This window comes from Aptenodytes patagonicus, chromosome 17 (assembly GCF_965638725.1).
Source record: "Aptenodytes patagonicus chromosome 17, bAptPat1.pri.cur, whole genome shotgun sequence".
Lineage (NCBI taxonomy): Eukaryota > Metazoa > Chordata > Aves > Sphenisciformes > Spheniscidae > Aptenodytes > Aptenodytes patagonicus.
The window spans coordinates 6,519,277-6,532,334 of record NC_134965.1 but is presented as its reverse complement, the minus strand read 5'-3'; the positions used below and the strand labels follow the sequence as shown (position 1 = coordinate 6,532,334).

At 54.5% G+C, this 13,058-nt stretch overlaps 1 protein-coding gene across 1 annotated transcript; it reads left to right on the top strand.

The window, feature by feature from the left end:
* The first annotated feature begins 8,521 nt into the window (after positions 1 to 8,521).
* Positions 8,522 to 9,615, top strand: LOC143168234 (C-C motif chemokine 3-like). Its single transcript, XM_076354455.1, has 3 exons — positions 8,522 to 8,664; positions 8,986 to 9,094; positions 9,263 to 9,615. Exons 1-3 carry the CDS (start codon positions 8,592 to 8,594, stop codon positions 9,354 to 9,356), a joined length of 276 nt encoding a protein of 91 aa, XP_076210570.1. The 5' UTR covers positions 8,522 to 8,591; the 3' UTR covers positions 9,357 to 9,615.
* The last annotated feature ends 3,443 nt before the right edge of the window (positions 9,616 to 13,058 follow it).

Here is a 13,058-nt window from a genome sequence, read left to right as displayed (position 1 = left end):
GGCCCAGATGCAAGACTCAACTATGTATTGTTATTTCTGGTTCTCTGCACTCTTTGGACTCCTTTCTATCTTCCTGCAAGGCATTTTCAGGGATAGCAGGGTCAGCTTTTTGGAGGGGCTCTGGGCACACAGGGGAGCCCACCCCTGGGTCTGCATTGAGGCATTTAGACCGGGGTAGAAAGTAGTTTTCACACCAAAGAGCACTTTGAATCAGGAGTGATACCTCTCCTGGGAGGAGAAGGCTTTGTCATGCTGAATTACACCCAGCAGGGTTAGGGCGTGGAGTCCTTAGGAAAGAGCCATCTCTTAAAAGGATAGTAAAGGGCTAATGGTTGCCATTACTCCAGGCTTGGTCCTAAAAGCAAAGCCAAGATGTGACAGCTTGTTACCTGCTGGGCCGTAAACCTCTGTGCTCTCACTGGGGAATTCACAGAAGAAAAAATCAGTCCCCTTCAGCTGAAAAGTGGAAGAGACTGTCCAAAGAGACAGCTTTGTGGCTGGGCCATGGGTGTGGGGGGGATGCTGTGGGTGCTGGGGTTCACAGACTGGGGGGGATAGAAGTGAGAGACCTGGAGGGACCATTAAATAATCTTGCCTACAGTGTGATTCAGCCCTACATCCTGTGGTTGAAAGGAGCAAGGGGAAAGGGATACAAGCTGACCCCAGAAATAGTCTTGTGCCAGTAAATTCAAAAGGGAGATTCCAGAGAAAGAGGAAGTAAATAGAAAAAGCCTGAAAATTTAAAATAGTGTTATAAAAATCTTTTGACTCAGCAGAGAAGCAGCCCAGGAAGTTCTGAGGGACTTGCAGGAGGCGATCAGAGCCATGTATGCAGAGGAAACCAAAAAGAGAGAAATAGAAACCCCTGATGATCCCAAAGGAGATTGAATGTGCTTAGGTACTGCCGTGAAGGTGACTGTGTTCCTGGGGATGTGGCAGCAAGGACAGCGAGCTGGGATGGGTAAATACAGGGGATGTGAAGGGTAAAAGGTTGCAACTGCAAAACTAAATTCACTCCTGGGGAGCAGATGCAGCAAGTAGTCAGCTTAGGAGATGGGGGTGTCTGCACTACAAGAGACTCTGCCTCAGCCCTACTCCTTCAGGGCAGAGAAAGAGGAGCTGTTGGAGGTGGGAGTGTACAAAAAGGATACTCTGGAGGAAATTTGTAAGAAGTACTATTATTCACTTGAGCTGAGCAGGCCAGAAGGGTTTCAGAGTGAAGCAGTTAATCACATACCAAAACCCCACAACTGCTGAAACCACTTCCAGTCCTGGAGGGGAACAAGTGAATCTAGCATTTGTCCTGGGAATAAGAGAGCAGGCAGCTGCTGTCCACCCCAGCTGATGGCATTTGTACAGTCTTGTAGAACATTTGATTCCAAAATAACATTGTGGTTAGTGACACCTTTTAAAATAGGAGTCTAAAATGCCTCTGTGAATAGGCCCTTGTAAAGGCAAACCAGTTCCAATTCAGAAGGAAGATCACACCTCTAATCTGGCTGGCTTCTCGAGCATGCTGGTTGCACAGTAGGACTGATATCCATCTGAGTGGTGGTTGTTTTTTATCTGCCCTGCTTGGGTCAGAAACCTGCATGAGAAACTTACTGCTTTCATGTGGAAATCTAATTTCCCATCTATTTGTATTCCCAGCCAGTTTCTAGCCATATGTCCTTATACCAGCAGTGTCCACTGCACCTCTTTTCCACTCCTGGTGGTGACTCTGATGCATTCACTGATCCGTCCCCCATTTTCCAAACCCCTCAACCCAAGCTCTTTGCATTTGACTCTTCTCATGTCGTATAACACCAGGGTCTTGTCACAGACCTGTGATTTGTAGCATGGATCTTTCCCTGCCCCAGACATTTCCAGCTGACAGCCTCCCAGACTGGAATGGCTGATACTGTCATCCCTTGTCCCCAACTGCATGATCGTACAGTCTGCACTGCTGAATCAAATCCCTTCTCCATTACTCCAGTCCTCAAGGTCATTATAAACTTTCTGTGTGATATCCTGGCCTCTTCTAGATTGATAATAGCATCTCGTTTTGCCTCATCAGCAAATTTCCTTTGCATTCTCCTGCTTTTTGCGCCAAGATCATGAATGCAAATGTTAAGCAGAATAATTTTTGAGGCAGAAATTCAAGGAACTGTACTAGTAAACCCCTTTCAGTCTAACACATCCCCTTTCAGCTGAAGCAATTACCATGCCCCTTTCAGGCGGCTCTTTACCCACTTTACATTTTATATGCCAGTCACATTTTCTCTGGCTTAGCTAGTAATTTACTATGTGGCACCATTTCAAATGTCTTACTGAAGCCCAGATGAGTAAGATCTACTGCTGTTCCTTCATCGCAAATATCTGTGAACTTATAAAAGGAAGCTATTAGGTTAGTGTTGGTGTGCGTCAGGACCAATACTGCGTGATGTACTGTGGCTATGTTGTATCTTGTGAGATGCCTGAGGGTCTGGAGAAGGGAGTTCAGTGGGAGGCATATGTCTGCAAAATACAAGATTATTTACATTAATCAGGGTTGGGGAAGACTGGGGTTTAACAGAGTTAGCTGATGGAGCAACATGCTAGCAGATGACATTCACTTGGGAGTCATTTGAAATACTAATTTCTGTTTCTAAGGTCAAATGAACTACAGCTACTTGGGGAAGAAAAAGGCATGTGGTAATGTTTTTGAGTTTATGGCCAGATTTTAAAGATATTTGGGTCCTGAATATTTGGCCCATGTGACTTAGAAGTCTCTGTTCCATTCCTCTTCAATGACATTCAGGTCCCCTAAATGCTATTTTCTTTATAAAATGAGACTTAACATCTCCTTATTTTCTAGAGTTGATCTTTGGTGCTGCAAGTCCAAGGATTAAGCAGAATATTGGAGCGTGTGAAGGATGGGACAGAAACTAATTCTCCAAATGCCATAATGTTGTTGTAGAAACCAGCAGGATGGTTTCTGAATGCCACATTCAGCTCTGATCATTTTGACTCAGAGATGGATAGAGCCGACACAGAAGACTTTGAGCCAGGTGATGAAAGCATTTAGCGACTTGGAGATTAAAGATTGAAAAGAGTGGGGCAAATAGATGAAGGGAGCTTAAAAATAAACATTCAATATTGATTATTTACCCTTTCTTGCTGAAGAAGAAAGGGACATCTACGTGGTTAAAACCATTTCAAGAGAGAAACCGTGCACTAGAGAGAAATATTTTGACACAAGGCATAATTAACATGTGAAACTCTCTGCCAGAAGGTCTCATCAAGGGCAAAAAGTGGAGAAGAAAGGCAGAAGCAATTGCTATGAGATAACCCCAGCTATGTAAGTTTAGGTAATTTTTTATTTTTAGCCTGTTTTCATGGACATGGGGCTTATGCAATCTGCCGTCTGGGTGCAGGAGGTAATGATAGTTGGTGTCTGCAAACTCAAAACTGAAATAACTTCTTGCAGTCAGACAACTTCTTTTTAAAGTCCCAATGATGTATTCATGTGGGCAGGCGCAGATCTCTGCAGAGGCAGTAGCTGAGAGCCACTGGCTCTGCCAAATTGCACAGAAAAGCTGTAGGTCAGTACATCTGGGAGACCACAATCCACGTGCCATAGGAAAACCAAAACCAGCCCTGGTGAGAATTAGCCCCATGGTTTTCCTCCACTTGAGCACAGGGGTGGGGACAGGGCTGCAGAGGCAAGTCATGAGGCACAGCAGACAAACAGCTGGATGGGGACCTGGGGTGGGGGTAAGCACTGTGTGAGAGCTGAGAGGGAGGTTGTGGGTGCTGTTTGGAGGAGCTAGGGCAGAGCAAAGCTGGGTTCAGAGTGTGGCAAGAAGGTGCCAGTGGGCTGGCGAGTGAGCTTCTAGCCTGGGTGTTTCACTGTGCCTTGTACTCTGAATCCTGCTACATACAGAGGGATGTATTTACATTTAGGTGAAGCAGGGTACTTCTTTCTCTGTAAATGCTTGCTCTGCTCACACAGCATTTCTCTTCCCTAGTTTTGTTTAAAGAAATGTATCTGCTTGCCTTAAGGAGCAAGGGGTGCTTGAGGCTGGGGACTTGGAGTCAATATGGGGAGTCTGGGAGAGGGTGAGAGAAGCTGAGGCTGCAGCCATCTCTGCGTGAAATACATCCCCTAGAGTGGTCTCTAAGCTCTCCGACACAGAGCTGAGGGTAACCAGCTCCAAGTGCCCCTGTGGTTTGGTAGAGCTGTGCTGGGTGGCTGGAGGGTCTCCAGGCCCATGTGCCTGCAGTGCCAAATTGCTCTCCCTTTGCTGGACCTTACTGAGGTGCTTGTGTTTCTCTGTAATGTGTGCACACACATTGTGTGTGTGCTGCAACCTCCTGCCTGGGGAGAGATTATTTTTGCTCTTTCCTTTCAGTCTAGTGTAGAAGTCACTCAAGCTGTGGGGGGAAGAGGTCTATCTTTGATCCAGGACCATAGAAAAATCCCTGTCCTGCATTGTGGGTCTTTGTGCAGGGCATAGCACAGGATCCTTTGAGGGGGAAGGGACATTCAGGAATTTGAATTAAAAAGATAGCAGTGGGGACTGGCTTAGGAATTCCACTTTGAATGCTGAGTTACTCTCATAAAACAATATATGCAAGGGTCAGTGACAGCTCACTGCAGCTTGTAACCTCTAGCCACAGGACCCCTTTGCATAATTTTTATCAATGATGAGTGTCACTTCCCAGACAGATGTTGCATAATGCTGTGTGGTTTTCTCTACGCTTGCATGGGATCGTGGTGTTGGCTGCTTCTTTCATTTCTTTCTGCCTGTGGTTTCCTTCTGTCCTACGCTGGTGCACAGTGCAGGCAGAAGGGCTGCTGTGATCCCTTTAGTGCTGTGAAGCGCGGAGCCCCATGTGTCTGGCAGCCTCTCCTGAAAGAGGTGCAGAGAGCATCCCTCTGCCCTGACTCAGGGTCAGAAATACAGCCTGCTTCTGCCAGCTAGCAGGGATTTGCCCTCAGGGTAAACTGTCTGCAGAGTTGGGGAGGCTTTCCTAAAGTCGGCTGCAGTCCGAGGCAGTTGTGTCTCATCTTTCCTTAGCAGACTTGGGGACCAGAAGCAATGCTGTCCTCTTACAACGACTGAGATCATCCCTCATCTTCTCTTCTAGTTTAAATGAATCCTGTGACATTGTCTGGCTGCCCAGTCAGGACACAAGACTTTCCTGCCGCTCTTTTCTTGCTCTTCTCACTTATTTCTTGAAATGTGAGGCCCTAAGGGGCAAGTTCCTTACCAGCAGCAGTCACCCCAGTACTGAGCAAATCTGGGGGTCTGCTCTGACTGCACACCGTCCCTGCTGTTTCTGGCTGCTCTCTCAGTGCAGCTCTTCACATGTTGCCATGCCTCGACTTGTCCCCCTTTGCCTTGCCAGCTGCCTGCTGTCAGGTCAGTAATGATGGTCCCTCTGCTCTTTTAACCCTGCTCGCAGCCCCTGGGGTTAATGTGTTTTTTAGACTTTAATTCCCTTGTTTTCTTAAAGAGACACATGCAAGGCAGTGCCAAAAGCATCTGATAATGCAAGACTAGTGTCATGTTTGCTCATCACTGGCTTTCTGGTACCTCTCCCACTCCATGTGAGTTTCTCCTACTTATCACCAGTGATTCAGAGATGGCCACAGCCTGGCTCAGGAGGAAGTTTGGGGAACCTTTGGGGCCTTTTTGTTTCACTACACCTGCCTTATTTACCTCTTCCTTCCTTACTTGTTCTCTTTTCCCTTTTCTCACCTATGTGCACTAAATTTTGATTGTGTTGAGTACTTGACCATAACCTCTTGTTTTGTTTATGCAAAGACAAACCAAAAAGAGGTGGCATCTTTGGCTACTTGCTCCCATTCCTAACTAATGGGCTTTTACTTTCTTTTGTTTTTCAAATTTGTATTTGTAAAGCTGGGTTTTCTGGTCTCCTGTGTTTCCTCCCCTCCTCGCCCTCCCCCCCCCCCAATTTCTCTTGTGTTTCTCTGCCAGATTGGAAAGTCATCTGTTTGCAGAGGTCTTCCATGGCAAGAGTAATAAAACCATAAGTCATTTCTTCACTCTCCCTTTACATCAGTTCCTTATCTTTAATTCCATAAACACACTTAAACACAAGCTATCTACTTTTGCTGAGCTGCAATTTTGTGCAATTCGTTGAAATGTCCTTGATTCCAGTTAGAATGGAAAGTATTTCATCAGCATCCAGTAAGAAGTCCCATCCGGCTGTCATCTAAATGGAGAACTGAAAGCTTGGCCAACCGCTTCTGCAGCAAAGAGGAAATATTTTCGCCATTTCCATCAGAAATAATCTTTGCAATTGTGAGATTTTCTGTGGTTCCTACCGGATGACAGGCTTTCCTCTGGTAACAGCTAATAGAGCCAATGCCACAGATCATCACGCTTCTACTTGTCATTGCGATGATCTCAGTTTCTAATTTCTTACCACCATCCTGGCATTTGTTGTTTCCTGTTGCTATTCTCTTGCCTATCCCACCCCTTTTCTCTCTGCTTACGCAGGCAAAGGTGCTCCCACCAAGCTAGTGTGGCCCACTGCCATTGCTCATCCCCGGCTGTGGGCCCTGTGACTTGGTTCTCCTGTCCAAGCCCAGCTCAACCCTGGCTCGGGGCTGCTCTCCCCAGAAGTATTCCACCCTGGCATTCGGGTAGCTCAGCATCTTGTTCCTAGAGTTGACCCAGAGAGCAATTGCTGGTTGCCTTCATTATAACAACCTGTTGCATGCTGATGTCCTCCCTGACACTTCTCCTTGTTAAACAAAGCAAAGCTGGCTCTGGTGAGGGCAGGAGGGATGCCAGAATGGGGTGGTTAGAGGGCAGAGGTCTGGGGCAGGCCTTTGTGGGAGATGTGGGGGTTTACAGGCAGAGGGGTTCATAAAAACAGAAGGCTTCTGCTGGCTGACCCCTGAACTTGGGATTCCTCTGCACACAGAGGATGCTTTGAGGTTAAGAGAGGTTTATCCCTGTGTGTGAATGGGGAGCATCACCCCTGCCGTGCGGTGGGGATGGGAGGACAGGCGCAGCCATTGCTCAACGTCTCGGTGAGTTAGACTTTTCCCTTGAATCAGGGCAGCAGGAATTAGCCATGCCTGAGCAAGGGTCAGGAGGCAGGCGGTGGGAGGCTGGGGGTTTTTGTGGTAGCTGGGAGCTGGGCAGCAAACCTTTTGTGGCACCACAAGGCAGCACCAGGGCAAGGCCGGAAAAAGAAAAAGAGAAAGGAGGAAGTAGCAAGTTTGGCAGCTCGCTCTTTCTGGGTGTGCACTGGTGGGGGCATTTGGGAATTACCTTCTGGGACTGCAAATGATGCCCCTTTTCAGTCATGCTACAATCTCCTCGAGGTTTCATCTGCAAGGCTGCAATGAGCTGATTTCAGTGGACACCAGCAGAATCTTCTCCTCCGTCTAGCTCCTACTCTTAATGCCCTATCTCCTGACACGGATGTGTTTGCTTTTTTGGGGCTAAGCCAGTGGAGAGAGCTTAAATTGGATGAAATTATCCTGCTTGGGAGGAAGTGGGCAAGCAGTAATTGCAACAACTTGACTGTCAAGAGGCTGCAGACTGCAGCCAAAACTAAAATCCTTAGAGAGGTGTAAATCCTTTGTTCATCCTGGGGACAGGAAGGGTGGCAGGCTAGGCTGCAGCCTGAGCCCATTGCTCCAGCCCTGGAGCAGGGCAACAGAGTCCAGTCCCTCCAAGCCATCCAGTCCTCCATGTCTCTGCAACCTTTCCAGCATGAGAATACTGCTTTTGACTGTATTACCAGCAAAAAGAGACAAATGTGAGACCCCCAGTGACTTCTAGCTCAACATAACCTCGTTCCTACATGATCTTTCCTTTCTTACATGTCCAACTAAGAATCAGTGCTATCAGTGGAGATGAATGTATCGTTACATTCATACATTATATCGAGATGCAATGCATCGTTATGGAGCTAACTCTGTATCCCTGCTGTGACCGGTGGAGCAGGGTGAGAAGTGCTATTTGTGGCAAAACTGGGGATAAGTTGGGATTTGGCGCCTGGCAGTGGTTTTCTGCCAGCCATAGCAGCAGCGGCTGGGGGTGTCCATGGCATCTGAACTGGGCTGGGCTGGGCTGTCCATCCGCAGAGCAGCTCCGCAGCCCCCTGACACAGTGATGCTGCTGGGCTGTTGCAAAGCAAATCCCTGCCTGGAGCTTGCTGGTGTTGCTTCACGGCTGCCTGCTTGGGAGTGCCATCAGGGCTCTGGCCACAGAGCTTCGTGCCCCAGCCCGGCTCACGGCCGGTGGGGTCCTTGCAGCAGCGGCAGGGTCGGTGTCATGGGGGTTTGGGCTCCGGCCGGTCCCCACTGGGCACCCAAATGGAATCTGAAAGTCGCAGCCCCGTGGCCGGCGCTTCCCCTTCTGCGGTTTCCTTGCCTTCTCCAGCTCAGCAAAACTGAGCGATCCTGACATAATTTCCCCGGTATGATGCATTCATTTTTTCTTTCCTTGAAACCCTGCGCCCGCCCAGCAGCCGGGGATAAAAGGAGGGCATTGCCACAGGGGCCGAGCATGTGCAGAGGAGAGCCCTGCAGCCCCCCCAGCTCCAGCCCTGCTTGCAGATCCCTCGGCCCCCGCAGCACCATGAAGGTCCCTGCAGCCGCCCTGGTCGCTCTCCTCCTCATGGCCACCTGCTCCCCGTGCAAGGCCCATCTCGGTAAGTCCGGCATCGCTGCGTCCTCCCCAGGGCTGGGTGTGCCATCGCTCCACGGGAGCTGCCGGGGCAGCCGGAGAGCCCCATCCCCGTCAGCGGGCACCCTCGTGGCTGTGGGGAGGGCTGGGAGCAGGAGACCACCGCCAATGCTGGGACTCAGGCTTGGGGCAGGGGTCTCCTGGGGGCCACTGCCAGGGAATATGACACAAGGGGGGGAAGGGAGATGGCAAATCCCTGGGGAACCCCAAGCGCCGGTGGGGCCAGAGCCTGTGCTGTAGGCTGGGGTCTCACCAGGGCTGTCTGTCTGTCTCTCTGCCCTCACAGACGGCGTCCCCACCGCCTGCTGCTTCAGTTACCAGCAACGCCCCGTCCCGCGGGGCCTCATCACCTCCGCCTACATCACCAGCAGCAGCTGCACCCAGCCAGGGGTGATGTGAGTACCCACTGCTACGGGGGGCTCAGGGTGCGATGGCCGGGGCAGAGGGTGGCCGGGAGCGGGATGGGGACATGGCCGGGGACACCCAGGGCGCTGCTGGCAGGACCCAGCGCAGGCACCCCGCTGCCCCGGCCGAGCGCCCCGACACAGGTTTTGTCCCGGCAGCCTGGTCACCAAGAAGAAGAAGGAGCTGTGCGCGGACCCCCAGGCGCCCTGGGTGCAGGCGCATCTGAAGCACTTCCAGACCCTGAGGAACTGACCCTTCCCCACTGCCACCCAACAATGCCCCTGGTGCTACCCCCGGCAGGCTTGGCTTCCAGCCCCAGGCACGCAAGAGAGTACTTGAACTGCAGCCTTCTTCAACGGGAAAATTTATTCTATTTAACTTATTTAAGTTAAACTAAATATTTTTTGCTAAGAAAAGGGAAAATACAAAAATAATTTAAACTATATCAATGCGCCTGTTAATGAAGAGTCAGGACATTTGATGCCTAAATAAAGTGTTTGTGCTAACAACCCCTTTGGGTGTCTCTCAAGTCCCTGCTGGAGCCCTGACACGGGGACCCCCTTGCCCTCCCCACACCCTGGGTTCACTGCTCCCCCCTGGGCAGGGTGACCTTGGCCCCACGGCAGCTCCCACGTTGCTTCCCCCTCCCCAGCCCAGGTTCAGCTCCGGTGCCACCCAGCATGTCCCCACGGTGTAACACCAGCACCTCACATGGGGCTGCCAGTGCCGGCTATTATTTGGTAAATGGCCTGGCAGCACCCGCGGTGCAAACAGGAGGGTCGGGGCCACCATGGAGGCGCTTGCCCTGCGGTGCTTCGGCACATCAGCAAACGAATGTGTGAAGATCCAACTTTTATTAGTGAGGATCTGCAGGTTTCTGGGACAGGGTGTCCTGCGAGGATCCTGGCCTCTTCCTCCTCAGCCGAAGTGCCAGGAGCCGGGGCGCTGTGCGAGGGTCCCTGCACCGGCGGGGCTGGAGTCTGGGCCGGCTGCAACGGCGGGCACTGCAAGGGACAGGCAGATGATGAGCACAACAAGCCGATGCCACAGTCCCTCCCTGCCCGGACCACAGCCCTGCGCCTCTCCCCAGGTCCCAGATGGCTGTGGTGGCCTCGTGGCCCTGGGGACCCTGTCCCCCCGGCTGCACCCCTCACCGGTGCCTGTGTCGCTGCAGTCTCCGCACTCCCAGCAGTCGGCATCTTCTCCCATGGCAGAGCAGAGCTGCTGCGTCCCACGGGAGCCACAGCAGGAGTCTCCAGGGCCTGAGGGAGCAACGGGACCCACTGCCACCAAAGGCCCCCGAGCTGTGGGGTGCCAGCCCCGGCACTGTGCTGAGCCCACCTCCACCCCCTGGCAGCCGGGGCTGAGCTGCCGGCGCGCACCCTGCGCCATGCCCGGCTCGGCACCCAGGGAACCTCCATCCCTGCCCAAAGGAGGAGATGAAGGCATCGCCTCCTTGCTGGGGCTGCGGGCACAGGGCCTACCAGCACTCACCCATTCACCTCCGCCTGCTCCCATCCCGCTTGACACAGGCACTGGCCAGTGTCGCAGGAGCCGTGCCGCTGGTAATGGTCCGCGGAGGCCCCGTCCTCCTCCCAGGCAGCATCCCTGCGGGAGCAGGGGAGCACTCAGCCCCAGGGGCGTGGGGGACACCCTACTGGTACCCAGGGAGGCAGGAGGTAATCGGCACAGACCAGGGTGCCGTAGCAGGGCCACCCCACCACCGCCTCCTGGCAGATGAGGCATAGGGTCTGTTCCTGCTGCACTGCCCGCATCTGCTGCACTGTCCGGTGCTTCCAGCAGAAGGACCTGCGGGATGGAGGTGACAGTTCAGCCCCAGCCCTCCTCTGCCCTGGCACCGGCCCCGACCCCGCAGGGTGGTTACACTCACTTGAACTCCCCGAAGAACTGGGAGACGCAGCCCCGCTCCCTGCCGCAGGGGAAGTGGAAGATTTGGGGACAGCGCCGGCCCCGGCAGGTGACCGAGGCGCCCCGCAGGCGGCAGATGCAGCACCTCTGGGGATGGCACGGAGGTAGACAGTGTCAGCGCTGCAGGTCCCCGGGGAACCCTCTTTGCCCTCAGCCAGCACAGTCCCGCCACGTTTCGGTGGGCCGCCTGGCCGGTGACACGGGGCCACCGATCAAGCCACCTGCCCTCCCAAATCCCCCATTTCCACAGAAATGGGCCTTTTTGGATGAAGGAGGATCTGGGTGGGTTGCTTGCAGCCGGCTGCCAGAGCATCCCTGGGGGGTTGCTGGCCTGTGCAGCACCGTACACGCGGCATGGGGACCACGGTGGGGACACGAGTCCCCCGGCCTCACCTTCTGTGGCACCCGCTTCAGCTCCTGCCGGATGTCGGGGAAGAGGAAGCCGTAGAAGCCCTCTTCATCGGCCCCTCTCTGGCTCAGCCCGCTGGCGTGGTACTGCAAGAGGGGAAAAGGGGGTGCGTGCCAGGGGCTGCTGGTGGTGCGGGTCTGGGGACCGGGGGTGTTGGGGACCGTGGGGTGTCGAGCCCCGGGTACTCACCAGGCAGATCTCATGGACGCAGAGCCCACACTGATGGCACAGCTGCCCAACGACCTCGCGGTCACAGTCTGCCCGCCGGCACAGGCCGCACACTGCCGGGGGACGGCGGCACTATCACCCCCAGTACCACGCGGGTGTGCCGGTGGGGGTAATGCCGTGAGCGGGATAGGGGAGAGGCCGGAGCACCCTCGCATGGTGCAGAGGCCTCTGCTTGCATAGCCAGGCACTGGCCAAAATCCCCTCTGGTCGGGGGGTCTGGAGTCTGGGCCGGCTGCAACGGCGGGCACTGCAAGGGACAGGCAGATGATGAGCACAACAAGCCGATGCCACAGTCCCTCCCTGCCCGGACCACAGCCCTGCGCCTCTCCCCAGGTCCCAGATGGCTGTGGTGGCCTCGTGGCCCTGGGGACCCTGCCCCCCCGGCTGCACCCCTCACCGGTGCCCGTGTCGCTGCAGTCTCCGCACTCCCAGCAGTCGGCATCTTCTCCCACGGCAGAGCAGAGCTGCTGCGTCCCACGGGAGCCACAGCAGGAGTCTCCAGGGCCTGAGGGAGCAATGGGACCCACTGCCACCAAAGGCCCCCGAGCTGTGGGGTGCCAGCCCCGGCACTGTGCTGAGCCCACCTCCACCCCCTGGCAGCCGGGGCTGAGCTGCCGGCGCGCACCCTGCGCCATGCCCGGCTTGGCACCCAGGGAACCTCCATCCCTGCCCAAAGGAGGAGATGAAGGCATCGCCTCCTTGCTGGGGCTGCGGGCACAGGGCCTACCAGCACTCACCCATTCACCTCCGCCTGCTGCCGTCCCGCTGGGCACAGGCACTGGCCAGTGTCGCAGGAGCCGTGCCGCTGGTAATGGTCCGCGGAGGCCCCGTCCTCCTCCCAGGCAGCATCCCTGCGGGAGCAGGGGAGCACTCAGCCCCAGGGGCGTGGGGGACACCCTACTGGTACCCAGGGAGGCAGGAGGTGATCGGCACAGACCAGGGTGCCGTAGCAGGGCCACCCCGCCACCGCCTCCTGGCAGATGAGGCATAGGGTCTGTTCCTGCTGCACTGCCCGCATCTGCTGCACTGTCCGGTGCTTCCAGCAGAAGGACCTGCGGGATGGAGGTGACAGTTCAGCCCCAGCCCTCCTCTGCCCTGGCACTGGCCCCGACCCCGCAGGGTGGTTACACTCACTTGAACTCCCCGAAGAACTGGGAGACGCAGCCCCGCTCCCTGCCGCAGGGGAAGTGGAAGATTTGGGGACAGCGCCGGCCCCGGCAGGTGACCGAGGCGCCCCGCAGGCGGCAGATGCAGCACCTCTGGGGATGGCACGGAGGTAGACAGTGTCAGCGCTGCAGGTCCCCGGGGAACCCTCTTTGCCCTCAGCCAGCACAGCCCCGCCACGTTTCGGTGGGCCGCCTGGCCGGTGACACGGGGCCACCGATCAA

Bases quoted from the DNA above. Each gene is read 5' to 3' on its own strand.
- LOC143168234 (XM_076354455.1), top strand. From the start codon at position 8,592: ATGAAGGTCCCTGCAGCCGCCCTGGTCGCTCTCCTCCTCATGGCCACC. The intron at 8,665-8,985 runs GTAAGTCCGGCA...CTGCCCTCACAG, and splicing joins CCCGTGCAAGGCCCATCTCG to ACGGCGTCCCCACCGCCTGC. The intron at 9,095-9,262 runs GTGAGTACCCAC...TTGTCCCGGCAG, and splicing joins TGCACCCAGCCAGGGGTGAT to CCTGGTCACCAAGAAGAAGA.